Genomic DNA, 16,189 nt, shown 5'->3' with positions numbered 1-16,189 from the left:
ATGGTGCTTGTCCTCTTGACCTCTCAAAGAAAAATATTTCTTAGGAGACTAGTCAACTCATCTAAAAAACATTAATTCTATTTCTTCAATGTGCCCTTGAGTACCTCTTTAAACTAATTGAGCTGGCATCTACAACATGAAGCATGGAGAGGGTATGGAAGAAAGAAACCAGATCTATACTGAGGTATTATAGAAATTTTCACTCCTGAAATTTACCTGTACCCCATGGATAATTTTTCTTTCTGGAAACTGGGAGATGGTAAGTGGAGAAGTTTTTAGTACCCAAGGCCAGGACCCCAATGTATACTTCAGTAGTCAAACTTTCATTTTTTCACCATTTTTCTATAAAAACAGTTTTTTGGTTTTTGGTTTTGTAAGGCAGTGGGGTTAAGTGACTTGCCCATGTTACACAGCTAGGTAATTACTAAGTGTCTGAGGTTGCATTCGAACTCAGGTGCTCCTGACTCCAGGACCAGTGCTCTATGAACCACACACCTATCTGCCCCAACAGTTTCTTTTTAAAATAAATTCTATCAATATATTTTGTTTTTGTATTACCTAAATTACCATGTGTCTTCTCCAAGAAAACCATTTCCCTGCATCCTCTCCCAAAATGTCATTCTATATTGAAGGATTTTTTTTTAGAATAGTAAGAAGAGAAAAAAATCAGGAAAATTGATCACATGTTGAAAAATCTGACATCATATACAATTTCTTATACCTGTGGATACTGATATTGGCAAGTGAACTGGAGGAGAATCCTCAAAGATTTCTATTTTGGGGTTAACGTTGGCTTTTATAATTACACAGCATTCAATTATGATTGTATTAGAATTATTGTTCTTTCCATTTATATTAATAGATATTTTATATATTGTTTGCCCAACTCTGCTCATTTTACTTTGTATCCCTTTCTATAAAGAAGATTTTTATAAAGAAGATATTTCTACATGATCGAAGAGAGTTGGAATCTACTAAAGATTCTGGATGTGTTCATTAATATTATTACAACCAAAAAACAGAAAATCATTTTTTCAGATATATGATATATACCAATTTTCTTTCCTTGTTCTACTTCTCATCTCATTTGAAGGCAGTTGTCAACTTCTAGGTTTGGAAAAAAATGCTAAGAAGTTACTTAGTCCTTCTTCCTTCAGCACAAATGAATGTCTCCCATACTTATAGACCTCTGAGGAGATTGTACATTTTTTCCAAGGTCATTAGGTACAAGTTTTAGTAATCCTATTTAATATTATGCAATATATAAATAGAAAGTCACATTGAATAGTGACTTGACACAGTGAAAAGTGTGGAAAAACAGATGCAAAAGTCAATTGAAGACAAAAGGTCTATCTTGAAATTCTACCTTTGTCATTTACTATTATGTGACCTTGGACAAGTTACTTAAATTCTCAGGACCGCAGATTTGTTACTGTTGTTCAATCCTCTTTGTGATTTCAAGGAAAATATCACATCAATACTATCCATAAAGCTTTCTTGATTTTTTTTTTCAAGGCAATGGGGTTAATTGGCTTGCCCAAGGCCACACAGCTAGATAATTATTAAGTGTCTGAGGCTGGATTTGAACGCAGGTACTCCTGACTCCAGGGCCAGTGCTTTATCCACTGTGCCACCTAGCTGCCCCCATAAAGCTTTCTTTCTTTTTTCTTTTTTTAAATTTATTTTTTATTCTCATTTTGTACAAATGTTTTTCTTTACATTAATAAAATATACTTGTTTACAAGTAAACAAAATACCCCTCCCCCCATGAATATAGATAGACTTGCTTGGGCAAAAAAGTAAAGGGGGGAGAAAAAAAATTAAAATTAAAAAAAAATAATAGTAATAATTGTAGGTATGGCCAGGTGGTGCAATGGACGAAGCACCAGCCCTGGAGCCACGAGCACCAGAGTCTATATCCAGCCTCATAAACTCAATAATCACCCAGCCATGTGACATGCAAGCTACCCGATCCCCACTGCCCTGCAAAAACCAAAAAGAAGAAAAAAGAAAAGACCCAAAATAAAATAAAATAGTAATAATAGTAGGGGTGGCTGGGTGGCAGACAGAGCATTGGCCCTTGAGCCAGGAGCACCCGGGTCCGAATCCAGCCCCAGACACACAATGATCACCCTGCTATGTGGCCCCAGGCAGGCCACCCAGCCCCACTTGCCCTGCACCCTCCCCCAAATAATAATAACAAAAAATGTGTTTCAGTCTTTGTTCCAACACCATCAACTCTGTCGTGAGTGGATCACATTCTTTATGATAAGTCCATGACAAAAGTTACTTCCATATTTTTCCAACGTTGCCATTGCTGATCACAACTCCCTCCTTTCTTATTTCTCCACTACCATGTACTATATTTTCTCTCTCCTTTCACTCTGACTCTGCTGTAGGGTTGCTGAGTGGCGCCGCAGACAGATCCCTGGTCCTGGGACCAAGAAGCCCTGAGCCCCCATACCACCCCTTAGGCCCAGAATCCACCTGGCCCTATGGTCCTGGGCAGGCCATCCAATCTCAGCCCCTTGCAAGAAGTAAAAAAAGAAAATGTGTTATATCTGACCACTGTCTCCTCCTTTATTCACATCCCCACCCCTTCCCCCTGCTCCCCCCTCCTTCTTACTCCAGATGTCTATACCCCATTGAGTATATTTGCTGTTTCCTCTCCTAGCCATCTCTGATGAGAGCAAAGGTTCCCTCATTCCCCCTTGCCTCCCCCCTTCCATATCATTGCAATAGCTCATTGTAATAAAAAAAAATCTTATTATGTGAAATAGCTTGGACTATTCCCCCTCTCCTTTTTCTTTCTCCCATTCCATTTCCCTTTTTTTCTTATTGACTCCATTTTACACCATATTTTGTCTTCGAATTCAATTCAGCTTTCTCCTGTGCTTCAACTATAAAAGCTCCCTCTACCTGCTCTATTAACTGAGATGGTTCATATGAATATTATCAGTATCATTTTTCTATACATGCAGTTCATCCTCATTAAGTCCCTCATATTTTCCCCCTCTCCTCCAATCTCCATGCTTCACCTGAGTCCTGTATCTGAAGATCAAACCTTCTGTTCATCTCTGGCCATTCCAAAAGGAACCTTTGAAATTCCCCTGGTTCATTGAAAATCCATCTTTTTCCCTGGAAGAGGACATTCAGTCTTGCTGGGTAGTTCATTCTTGGCTGCATTCTAAACTCTTTTGCCTTCCGGTACATTGTATTCCAAGCCCTACGAGCTTCCAATGTAGCTGCGGCTAAGTCCTGTGTGATCCTGACTGCAGCTCCACGATATTTGAACTGTGTCCTTCTGGCTGCTTGTAATATTATCTCTTTGAATTGGGAGTTCTGGAACTTGGCTATAATATTCCTGGGGGTTGGTTTTTTGGGATCTCTTTCTCAGGGGGATCGATGGATTCTCTCTCCATTTCTATTTTGCCCTCTGCTTCTAGAATATCAGGGCAATTTTCCTGTAGTAATTCTTTGAAAATGATGTCAAGGCTCTTTTCCTGATCATGATTTTCAGGTATTCCAATAATTTTCAGATAATCTTTCCTAAGTCTGTTTTCCATATCAATTGTTTTTTCAATGAGATATTGCACATTTTCTTCTAATTTTTCATTTTTTTGGTTTTGAAGTATTGATTCCTGATTTCTGGTAAATTCATCAATCTCCCTGAGTTCTATTCTTTGTCTGAAGGATTTATTCTCCTCAGAGAGTTTTCTTATCTCTTTTTCCATCTGGCCAATTTTGCTTTTTAAAGCATTCTTCTCCTCAATAACTTTTTGAACTGTTTTATCCATTTGACCTAAGCTGTTTTTTAGCATGCTATTTTCTTCAGCATTTTTTTGGATTTCCTTGACTAAGCTGCTGACTTCATTTTTCATGTTTTTCCTGCATCTCTCTCCTTTCTTTTCCCAGTTTTTCTTCTAACTCCCTCATTTGATTTTCAAAGTCTTTTTTGAGCTCTATCATAGCCTGAGCCCAATTTCTGTTTTTCTTGGAGTCTTTAGATTGCAGGAGCTTGTGCTTTCTCATCTTCAGACTGAGTATTTTGATCCTTCTTGGGCTCATTTGCAAAATATTTCTCAATGGTCTTCCTCTTGTTTCTTTGTTCATTTTCCCAGCCTAAGCCTGTTTTTGGGGGGTGCTTCCTGAGCTTTTGGGACAGTCCCACAAGGGTCTCAGTGTGTGAGGTTCTATCCTCCCCCCTGGTCTGTGAATGAACATAAGCGCCCCCCTCTGCCATGGGGCTGAGGTGGGGGGGGGGCCTGCTGTTCTATGGGGGGGCCTAGACTACGATCAGGATCTGAATGTGGTCAGAGCCCCAGAGTCCTGTTCAGGGGCAGAGGACTAAGCTTGCAGTTTCTCTTCACTCCCCTCCCTCAGCTCAATGGGCTCATGCCCTGGGGACTCCTGCTTACCAGCTCCACCTGCTTCTGTTTCTGGTCCCCGGCTGTTCTTCCACTTTGTGCCAGTGCTCCCCGGGGTGCAGATCAGGAGACTCCCCACTGCTGTGAGCTAAGGCTCCCAGTGTCCTGGGGCTGCCTCCAGGAGGCTGAAGTTCTTTGGCTCTGGAGGGCCACCCCTCTGGCAGGCCGCCCCTCCGGCCCCGGGGAGCAGAGCCTTTCTGCTCTTTTCCAGGTTACCTTGAGTAGGAGAACTGCCTCACTGGGTCCCTTTGTGGTTCTGTCTCTCGAAAGTTTAGTTAGAGTCCTTAGTTTATGAGTTTTTATCAGAGAGCTCCTAAGACTGGATCCCTTCATGTTGCCATCTTGGCTCCACCTCCCACAGATCCATAAAGCTTTCTTGACAAAAGATACTGGAGTGGGTTAAACATTTTCTTTAAAAGTGGATGAAGGTGGGGCGGCTAGGTAGCTTAGTGGATAAAGCACCAGCTTTGGAGTCAGGACTACCTGGGTTCAAATCCAGTCTCAAACACTTAATAATTACCTAGCTGTGTGGCCTTGGGCAAGCCACTTAACCCTGTTTGCCTTGCAAAAACCTAAAAAAAAAAAACTGGATGAAGGTAAATAGAGGTTAAGTGATTTGACCAGGTCAGTAAGTGTCTGAGCCTGGATTTTAATTCAGGTCCTCCTGATTCTAGGCTCAGCTCTCTATCCTCTAAGTCATTGAACTTCCTTTTCTATCTCTATATTGATGAGGTTACATGTAATGGTCTTCATGACCCTTATCAACTGTAAATCTATGAAATTCTAATCTAGAGGCCATCTAGTCCAAATTGTATCTGAACAGGAATGTCCTGTTCAATATCGTCTCTGTCAAGTAGTCACACAGCTTCCACTGGAAGACTTCTAGTGATGGAAAACTAAATATCTTTACAAGGTTTACATTCCCCCCCACACAAAGCTCAAATTGTGAGGAAATATTGAGTTGTAATATGCCACTAAAACTTTTACTTATTGCTTTCAGTTTTGCATCGATAAATCAATAAGCTAGTCTAAAGGTTAATGTATTTTAGCTTATCTATTTATTTTCCCCTCTGATGTTAGAATAAAATCATAGTTTTGGAGCTGGACCTAAACTCAGAGGTCCAACCCAGATATAGATCCATGGAGTGAAGTGACTTGTTCAATGGCAGAGGTAGTATTTGAACTTTTTGTCTTACTCAAAGTATGAGCTTTTTTTGGGGGTTTTTGCCTATTCCTTCACAATACCCACTTTGATGATCCTTTGCCATTTTATTTATTTTATTCTAGAACTTTAGAACTTCAAGCATTTCCATAACACGGTAGAATAGGGGGAAAAGATGATCATACATTAAATCTATTATGTACAATTTGCCATTCTTTTTAAATATACAATAAAGTTATCGTGTAACTTTCTTTTTTTACTTCTCCTCTCTTCCCCGCTTTCCCCCAAATGAGATTGGCATTAAACTCAAAAATGTATAAACATGTAAAACCATTCTATATATAGTTTTATCAGTTCTTTCTCTGATTCCTCATGGGTCAGACTACCTTTTCAATTTGTATAAATAATACTTTATATACCTTAAATTTACCATAGGAAAATAGCCCAAATAATCCAATCAAATAAATAGCATCAGGAATAATTTTTCATTAATGGTTCCTGAGGAGAAGAAATAAATATTTTTCTCCTTGTTAAAATTCATATTTTCTACAAAGTGGGCTCTGAAATTTTTAATGGTCCTATGGAAATTTGCTTCTTAACTCTACCACTATGGCCTCTAGAAGAAATAAAACATTTCAATACAATGGAGAAAATATAAATGGCTTATTATGTGCCAGTCACTCTTCTTGGTGCTTACAAAAAAAAAAAAAAGAAAAGATAGCTCCTTCCCTCAAGGAGTTTACAATCTGATCTCCAATTTTATTTCTCTCTATGCTTGTGGGAAGTTTGAAACCCATATTTGCCTAGTTTCAGAAAGAAATAGAACAAGCTCTAGGTTTTTGTATTTATGTATTTGAACATATTCATGTGCATATGGGTGTGATTCCTCACTCATTTAGGCATGTTGGAGGTTATTATTTTTTATTATATTTCTGATGTCAAATATGATGATTTTGTCAATTTGCTCTACTTTCTTTCCAAGGCCAACTGCAAGCTAATGCATATTGTGAAAATCCAGATATAGTATTAATTGGCAACAAAGCAGATCTTTCAGACCAGAGGGAGGTCAATGAACGGCAAGCCCGAGATCTTGCAGACAAATATGGGTAAGTTAGTTATCGCTAAAATTCATCCCATCTTACTGGCTATTGGATAAAAACCTAGTTTAGGGGGCTCTTTCATGGGATCTCTGACACATGAACCAGTACTCAGCAATGGGCATTTGAAAAGGACCTCCTTTATAATTGTAAAGCTTCTGGGGGAGCTCCAGAAAACAGAGAGAAGACACAGCCCCAACCCTGGTGTCTGCCTCAGCTTATTCTCTAATATCAAAGACATCTTTATATTAACTGAGGTTTTATTTGCTGAATAGATTTGGTGTGGTTGACAATTAAAGACTATAAGTAGGAAAACTCAAGGAATATGGTCTGAAAGTTTCTTGTAACAGATAATTCAGTAAGTTCTAGATTGAAGATCATTAGACTTCATCTTTAACTTGGACAACATTACCCCTTTTGCTCTCAGTTTCTTCATCTGGAAAATGAAAGGGCTGCATTAGATGATCTCTGAGGCACCTGGGTGGCTTGATGGATAACATGTTGGACTTGGAGTTGGAAAGATCCAAGTTCAAATATGACCACAAGCACTAGCAGTATGATTGTTTGCCTCAGTTTCTTCAATGGTAAAATAGGGTAAAAATTGCACCTTTCTCATAGTGTTAATTCTGAGGACTAAATGAGATAAAATATTTAAAAGCACTTTGTGTTATATAAAAGTTAAGTATTACTCGTCCCTATGGTTCTGACATCACTTGACTTGTTTAAAAAAAAAGGTAGTAGCAGTTGTGTACTTTTTCAGGTCCTTTTCCCTTCCTGTGAGAAACCAAAATGGCATTTCAAACCCACCAGGCAAGAAGATTTTAGTCTTCTTAAAAAATGGAGACATAACCCACCTTAGACATTTTTCCATACTCTTTTTATCTTGGCCATGTCTTTCATCCTAATGACTTCCGTTATCACATCTATTTTGATCTAGATCAAAATAAAATTTGATTTAATAAATATTTATTACAATTATCTACTACATACAAGATATTCAACTATCAATTTAGGATAAAAATCTAAAAGCAAAACAGGTCCTATCCTCAGAGAACTACAGTTTGCTACAGGAATACAAAATACATTATAATACAGAATGAAATGCAAATAGAGTAAAAATGGACAAGAAAAATAAGTCTTGGAATATTTGAGGAATGAGAGAATGCATTTTGTCATTCAACATTCGCATGTTGTTTCTTCTTTAGTAAATGAGTTCTATGAGGACAGGATCAATGTTTTTGCCTTTCTATCCTAATGCTTCTTTTTCCTTTTAATGTTAGTATATCTTTATTTTGCTAATTATTTTCCTAATTATATGTCAATTTTTAGTTTTTTTTTAGAAGGCAGTGGGGTTAAATGACTTGCCCAAGGTCACACAGCTAGGTAATTATTAAGTGTCTGAGGCCAGGCTTGAACACAGGTCCTCCTGTCTCCAGGGCCTGTATTATAATCACTGTGCAACCTAGCTACCCCTACATGTCATTTTTTAAATAATATATTTTTAAATTTGATTTCCAAATTTTCTACATCCTTCCAGTACCTTCCTATCCTTGAAAAGGTAATTTGATAATGATCATACATGTGAAGTTGTGCAAAACATATTTCCATATTAGCCATGTTGCAAGGGAAAGCACAGACAAAAAAAAGCAAAAAAAATAAATATATTTCAAAAATGGAGACATAGAATGTAGAAAATGAGAAATTTTAGTCTTATGCCTAGAAAAAGACTTATTCATTCAGTCTATTGTTTTGGTTGTTGTGGGGTTTTTTTGTTTTTGTTTTTAGAGAAGCATTGAAATCTTTCATACATAAATGAAAAAGGTTAGGGAGTTGAAAATGAGAATGAAAGGAGATCACTTGATTGTAGATCAGGTCATAATAAATTTGTAGTATTTTTGGCAACTTATGATGACTCTTCCCCTCGTGACCCTTCATTGTTTATTTTTGTTCCTGCCAGAATACCCTATTTTGAAACAAGTGCAGCAACAGGGCAGAACGTGGAGAAACCTGTGGACACACTTCTGGACTTAATAATGAAGCGCATGGAGCAGTGTGTGGAGAAGTCTCAAGTCCCTGATGCAGCCAATGGAGGAAATTCAGGGAAACTTGATGGAGAGAAGCCAGCAGGAAAAAAATGTGCTTGCTAGACTTCGCCTTTTTAAACTGAGAATCAAGAACCTCATCCAAATAGTTGATCAGAAAATGGTTGACAAGCCACATAATTGATGAGTGGGCTTAGCACAGATACATTTTCTTTTCTTTTCTTCCAGAGAATGCATTTTAAACACCACCTGATCATCAGTGTTCAGTGGGTCTGGACCATGAGTTCTAAGGCCAGACACTTCTGAGTCTGAGCTTTCCCAACACAATCTCTCCACTGGGGACATTCATTCAATTTTTTGGTTATTTTTTGTGTTTTTAATTTTACAGAAGCATTGAAATCTTCCAATAAGTAACTGAAAAGTGTTAAAGAGCTTAAAATCATAAAGAAAGATCATTTGATTATGGGTCAGGAGAGAGGGGAATAAAAAAATTGATTACTGAGGAAGAACATGAAAAAAGGGCATTTCTTAGATTGTTTTCATTTATATGGAGACTGATTCATACTTTGTATTTGCATTGGTAATAATTATAAAATCTGCAAGTGAAGGATTCTCTGGGGTTCATTAAAAATGACCTTATTATGGGCACATAGTATGTAGGTTGCTCTACTAAATTACTGATAAGGTGATTGGGAGAATGAATATTGAACTTTTGATTAAATTCAGGGAATTATATGATAATGCCATTTCTGTGTTCCGTGTGAATAGTAGATAGTAGATAACTGGACTAAATAGGATGACATATAGCCAAAACAAGCAACCCAAAAAAGGGCATGGAAGGTTGACATTAGCAAGTCCTGAAAGGAGACGTATAAGTTGTAGATTTCTGAGAGAGCAATTCATTCCTGTCCAAGTTGAAGCTGATATTACCATTGGAGGTGACGTTGAGAATTCCATGGACTTCTATTTCCAGTAAAAGGTTATGAAGCAGCATGGTGTTCAGTCAACAGCATGTTTTACTTTTTTTCCTCTAAATGTCACCCAGACACATGAAGCTTCTCCTTGGAATGTTAAAATTAAATATAATTCTCAAAGAAGTAAGCCATAGAACTATTGAGCTTTTCATTTCTTCCTTGTAAAATGAAACACAGTGAAATATTTTATTTTATTTTCTTCAAAAGTAAAATGTTATCATTAATTGCAGAGAATTAGAAAATTCACGGACATCCTGAAACATACTTTTTCTACTACTTCCACCAGTAAAAAAAATGCCATTCCAACTCAGTTCATCCAGAACTACTGAAAAACAAAAAGTCTTTACTTGGTTCCCTCTTGATTTCAGATCTTCAGTAAGACTATGAAGATTATATCATGATATAGTTTGATATTTATTTTTTTAACCCATGCTTTTATTTTTACCTATTTCCAGGAAAATACAAATTATGGAGACACACTTTGGGAAGGGAGAATGAAACTTATTAAACTAAGTTCATCATAACAGTGTGTTTCACAGGGACAGTTTTATCCTTATAGTTAAAGTATCACCAGATTTAATCCACAGTAATGATATTAAAAGGTCCTGATAAATATATAAAACATTCCCATGAAACCACATTTTTATCCAATAATTTAATCACTCTTAATTATGAATTAGGTGCCAGATGAATATATTGCTTTATTAAATAGAGATAAAAATTCTTAATTTTTTTCCTTTCCTTTTGAGAAGATACTTTCTTAAAAGGATTTCTCATTCCTGCTCCTTATATGATATATAATCAAATGAAGACTTCTCAAGAGTTATCCATGTAATCTTACTACCTTAAGCCCCATCTTTCCTAATTTTCCACTCATTTCCTCCAGGATTTCACTCCAGCCCACCCTACCCCCAGTCCAACCTCACCACCACTATTGCTGACTTCCAAGAGAATATTTGTCTTCCTCTCCTTAGAGTAGAACAAGATCAGGAGAAAGTCAATAGTATCTGCTGGGAAACAGATTCTAGCTTTCTATCATTTTCTTCCACTTCTTGTCAGTCTCTCACAGCGTCACCTAGCTTTTCAAATTCATTGTCATGCTTCTTCCTTGAGTGAACCTTCACCAATACATCTTGTATTCTTCTGAGGATCATACTAAGAAGGGGAAAAAACCCATTAGCTGATATCTAAAGACCATAGGGGTGACAGAAAAATTAATGTTTTTCTTCTTCATTTGCTCAGACGAAAGCAAAGTCATCCCCATCGTATTAATGGGCATTCCCATTTCTTTCTATCTTGGGATTGAAATCTTCAGGGTTTTTTTTTTAATTTTTTGCCCCTGCTTTACTTTGACATAGAAATGTCAGCTTTTATGAGGTCCAAAAAAGGATGTGCATGAAATTAGACTTGATTTTATATCTATTTTTATTCATAGTTTTCATGTGGCCATTTAAATTTGGGGGGGGGTCTTTGTGCCAAAGAACTATTCTCTGATAACTGGGGAATAAAGTGGAGGATCAACATGCCAACAAAGCTTTTGGCCACAAACTTAAGGTGGGAGGGAGGGAGGGACATGGGCAGATGGCTGTGATGTGGGCAGAGCTATGAGGAACAATTTAAAGCTATAGTTTCACCTTCTGTTTTATCATCCTCTGTCACTCACCCCTCTCCTGTTTGCAAATTCTATCCCTCCCATATAAAGTCTAGAGTTCCTTCTTTACTTTATTTTGGCATCAGAGGATGATAGTATTTTCCCCCCAGGGAAACACCATTCTGAAGAATTTAGAGGACTCTACTTTAAGGAAACATAAACATAGAATTCCATCCCCTTTAAAAATCCTTAGGAAGCTGGTTTTTCTTAGCCATCGAGGCATTTTGTTTGTTTTATCCCTTAATGCCTCTAATTAGATTATATTGTTGGAATTGTCTAAAGTGTACATGAAGCTCTTTTTCCAGTGTAGAAATCATCTCTGTGAGGAATTTGCACTGGTTCGATGTTTACATTGCTCTTATCTGGTGCCTCAGATACCTCTGTGACCAAAATAGGCTGCAGCCATATGATATATTTCTGGTAAAGTTGTATTACTGGGCAGCCTCTTTTGAAGTTTCTTACAGGGCTACAGATCTTTTACGATAACTCCAAATAAAGTCCACCTGTCAGAAATCCAGGCTATCTGAAATTGCTAATCTTCATTTCTTTACTATTAGAATTCCAATCAGTCAAATGTGCTTGCCATAATTAAAGTACAGGATTATCCTTCAAATAATAAGCCCCTTTGCGAAAATGGGTAGAACAGAGTTGGGTTACAGATTCTCTTTTTTCCACTTTGAGGATGGTAAACTGTTGTGGATTACCAGTCAGAACACCAGAGTGCTTTCCTTACCATGCAGGATTCTGGCAAGAAATAATAGCCAACAAAGCTATTCAGAGGACTTTGCTGGCAGTCACCGAAATTAGCCTACTTTCCTGCTATGCTAGGGTGTTGGCTCTCTCTTATTGCTAAAATAAAGAAATAAAAATAAAGATCAGTGTTTTCAAAAATATTTGGGCTGGATAGTGACTGAATAAATTCATCAAAACCTGACCAGAAGGGCTGTGTTAGTTGAATTTCTGTGTTTCAGTGGTTATGTTTTTGTTGTCCAACTAAGTCCATTGGCTTATATTGACAGGGTACCCATTTGGAATGCTTTGAGTGAGATTTGGGAAAAATCACTCCAGAGGGAAAATTCTTATTTTTAATCCCAAGGGGGAAGAAGGGCCAATTGTGGGGAAAGATTTGCCATTTTTCTATGACTCGAAAAATATTTTAAAATTCTGAATAAAGTTGATTCGAAAACTTAGCCCAAAAGCTTTCTCCACTTGAAATTCCCTTGAATTTGAGGGCATCCAATTTGCCTGATTAGGCCTTGAAATATGCTGTGATGAAATATACATATATTTGTGTGTATAAGTATATATAACATCTATATTTATATTCTTCTACAAAGAAACCCCAGGATGTTCATCGGACAAAATTATGTAATTAGTGCTTCATTTAACCAATGATCAAGAGGCATGTAGTATTATCATAAAGGACAACTAACTTCTCTTTGTCTTTGGTTACCTAAGCAAGCAGGGCTCCATCTTATTCCTTTTGTTTCTCACATGGAAGTTATGAGGTATAAGACATAAATCCATAAAGCATTTTGGGGAGAGAGAAACATGATATAAAACTCAATATATAAATGCAGAAAATATTTCAGATTCCCGGTCTAGGGAGAAACTTTGTTCCCTTGACCCAGGAAGAGCTGAATATTGGATTTATACATCAAGTAAACGATCTTTCACTTCTAACTGCTAGTGCTGACTATTAATGAAAAATATTTTTTTAAAATCTAGGTTTTTGTGTCTTTTGGTTAAAGCTTTTCCATTTTCAAGGAAATCTATAATAGCTAAAGAGATCATTTAGAAAGGAATCAAGGATTTTATTTTCCTTCCTATATTTTGTAAAAGATAATTTGCATGTATTTGAGGCAGGGAAAGAAGAGAATACCTTGAGCAGTGGACAATGATTGGATAGCATTGGTTGTTGAGCTGAAAGGTGCCCAGATATTTGATTGTCATGAAAACAATGATGTAGTGTGATAGTCTAAAGAGATTTTAGCTGTGCAGCCTTTTATTATCGTACTGCCTTAGGATTCTTTTTGGATACCAAAAGACAATAAATTTGAGATTATATTTCTGTGGCCAGAGATGAATCAAGAAATATTATAATATATGTATTTAGAGGTGAAAAGAGCTATGTATAAGGGATTGATTCTATGTAGAATAAAAGACTTTGGCAAAGAGCTATTTTATAACAGATTTATGGAAAATATTTATCAATTATTTTTCTTCTCCAGATAATTAATGAGGGTGGAAGGCAGGGTCAGATATACAAATAAAAGAGGTATATCACTAGCAGGTTTGCAGTTTGCTGTAATTGGAGAATATTTCCTTTATTCTATATGAATTATGTTTAGCTTTTCAGTAACAATAGCATCCCTAAAACTTTTTTCAGTGAATGTCAAGTTCAAAGCTATGGGTATTTTTCTACCTTCCTATTGGAAGAAAAGATCAGATTCAACTTTGTAGCTTGTGAGACTGAATAACTGGATGACATTTTTAGAAGAAATTTCCAAAGTCACCTTTTGATAAATTTTGCTTTCCAGGCAGAATAGTTCAGAAGGAAGGGTATTAGATAAGTCGCAGAACTTTCCTGCCACTAACTTGTTGATGATTTGGCAAGTCACATCTCTGTAGACCTGTTTCTTTAATTGCAAAACAATTAGATAACCTCTAAGGGCTAATCTAGCTCTAGTCATCTCTGCTTTCCTTTACTCAGCTATGTTGGCAATGACCCACCAACACCATGTATTCTAATGTCCTAGGAATAGATTAAACATGAGCTAAGGTTTCTGTTCTTAATGATGGCTTTATTTTATTTTATTGTTGAAAAATAGTGTGACTGTTGTTATTATTAATTGCTGTTAGCTAAGGCAAAGAACTGTTTATCTGGTTGGCAAAACAATGAAGCTTCCTCTTCAGTGATACTATAGGCTATTTTAAAAATGCTTTTTTGAATTCTAAGGACAATCTAGGCCACAAATGCTATCATGTACACGGACCTGTGAGTTCATCCTTGTGGGTAACTCTCAGGATGAAAATTCCCTCCACCAATGTAGATTATCAATTGGTTGCAATTTAGAGTTTAGAGAGCACTTGGACTTTAGGACATCCAGTATTAACTGGGTCACTCCACCAGTATGTGTCAAAAGTGAGACTTGAACTCAAGTCTTCCAAACTCTGAAGTGATAGTAGCCATGAGTTCAACCATTAATGTGTGAGAAGAGGTGGCCAGATTAGGAAAGTATCACTTGAATGGAACCCTTAGTACTTGTAGAGAGGCTACCAACCTTGGATCTCCTCATTTGAGCTGTGTATACTTCTTTTTAAAAAACAACAAAATAAGAGATGAATTCTCTTTCAACTTTTATTTCCTCATGTACTTCCCTTTGGGGCTGCCAATTACATTACCTTAAAAGTGTATGCCAATGTGGTGAAACTCCTTGTTTGTATAATAGGGCTTTTTTGTGAACATATCCAAGTAAGAGATGCTGGTTGTATTTAAAATTATTTATGGAAAATAATTTGTCCTATTCTAGTTACATTTTAAAGATAAGCCTTGTTTTGACTGTAACAGTCAAGTGTTTTGCTGTTTCACAAATTTACCCTTAGAAAATGTTTTCCCTAATGTTATCTTGTACATTATTTTCTTGTTTTACATCAGTCTTTACAGGTCTGTAGATGCTTTATATTAGTACTATGAATGTAATTTAAACCTTTAACGTATTTTCTCTCTATATGCCTATTAGTAGACTGTTGTGCCTGACACTGTTATCATTTTGTTGTACCAAAGTTCTCGTGACTTAAAAAAAAATGTCCAATGAATCACTGGTGTCTGGGTTTGAATAATATGGTCAAGGAATGTATCCTGTGATTGTTTCTGCACTTTTCAAATAAAATGCATTTTTACCAGTTGTGCTGGATATCTAGAGAAAGCGTTTAAGTTGGGAACCAATGAAAGGGATAAGGCAGTTAAAGAAAAAAATTAAAAATGCAACCTCATCCCATTAGTGATGAGACCTTCTTGGGACCTGTCAAATTCCTGAATTCTTATTCATTTGATTGTTCATATGATCTTATTATTCGTGAAAAAATTACAAATACACAAGTCCCTTTGAGATGTTTATGTTCTAATTAGACAACATTCAGACATACACATTCACACACAATAAATGTAAATATACAGATAAAATATACAAAATGTAATAATAAATATACAGAAAAAAAGCAAAGTAAATTTGAAGAGAAGGAAAATTCTCTTGCCAAAGGTAACCAATAACCAGAGACTTGAAAGAAGCCTGGGATTCATTGATGGGGGAAAGAATTCCAGCAATGAGGAATGGCCATGCAAAAGTTTGGAGATGGGAAATGGAGTGTGAGAAATAACCAAATGAATTGGAGTGGCATGGTTGCATTATAGAGTAAAAAGAAGTAATGTTTGAGAAGACTGGAAAAATAAGAAAAAGACCAGAGTGTAAAGAACTTTACATGCTCTTAGGAAGCAATGGAGTTTATTGAGTTTGGGAGGAGGGGTTTTGGGGGGGGAGTGCATGATATCATTAAGACCTATGCTTCTTTTTGGCAAATATATGTAAAATGAACTAGGATTAAAAAAAAACAAAACTTGGCAGGACAGCCAGTGAAGAAGTTGAAGGGCGTCATCTAGGGGAAGGGTTAAACTTTGCTGGAAACTTTCTTCAATATTCTAAAAATCATGAATGATTGTCCCATTATAGTGCATCCACAAAACTATCCAAAGGGAGAAAGCAGCAGTATGGTTGGTTTGACAGAGTGACAGATACATACCTATATACAAACACACGACATATGTGTAGATTTGCA

General features: G+C 36.6%; 1 protein-coding gene across 7 annotated transcripts in view; it reads left to right on the top strand.

The window, feature by feature from the left end:
- RAB27B (RAB27B, member RAS oncogene family) overlaps positions 1-15,264 on the top strand; it is an 85,121-nt gene extending 69,857 nt beyond the window's left edge. For all 7 annotated transcript variants that reach the window (XM_074206973.1, XM_074206974.1, XM_074206971.1 and 4 more), the window contains 2 exons: positions 6,572-6,695; positions 8,644-15,264. In XM_074206973.1, coding sequence (XP_074063074.1) covers positions 6,572-6,695; positions 8,644-8,833 — 314 coding nt within the window. In that variant the 3' untranslated portion in view covers positions 8,834-15,264. The remainder of the gene's footprint in view (positions 1-6,571; positions 6,696-8,643) is intronic.
- The last annotated feature ends 925 nt before the right edge of the window (positions 15,265-16,189 follow it).

The sequence above is a fragment of the Macrotis lagotis genome, chromosome X, assembly GCF_037893015.1.
Source record: "Macrotis lagotis isolate mMagLag1 chromosome X, bilby.v1.9.chrom.fasta, whole genome shotgun sequence".
NCBI lineage: Eukaryota > Metazoa > Chordata > Mammalia > Peramelemorphia > Peramelidae > Macrotis > Macrotis lagotis.
The sequence above is the reverse complement of the archived record's forward strand: the minus strand, read 5'-3'. Positions and strand labels throughout refer to the sequence as shown.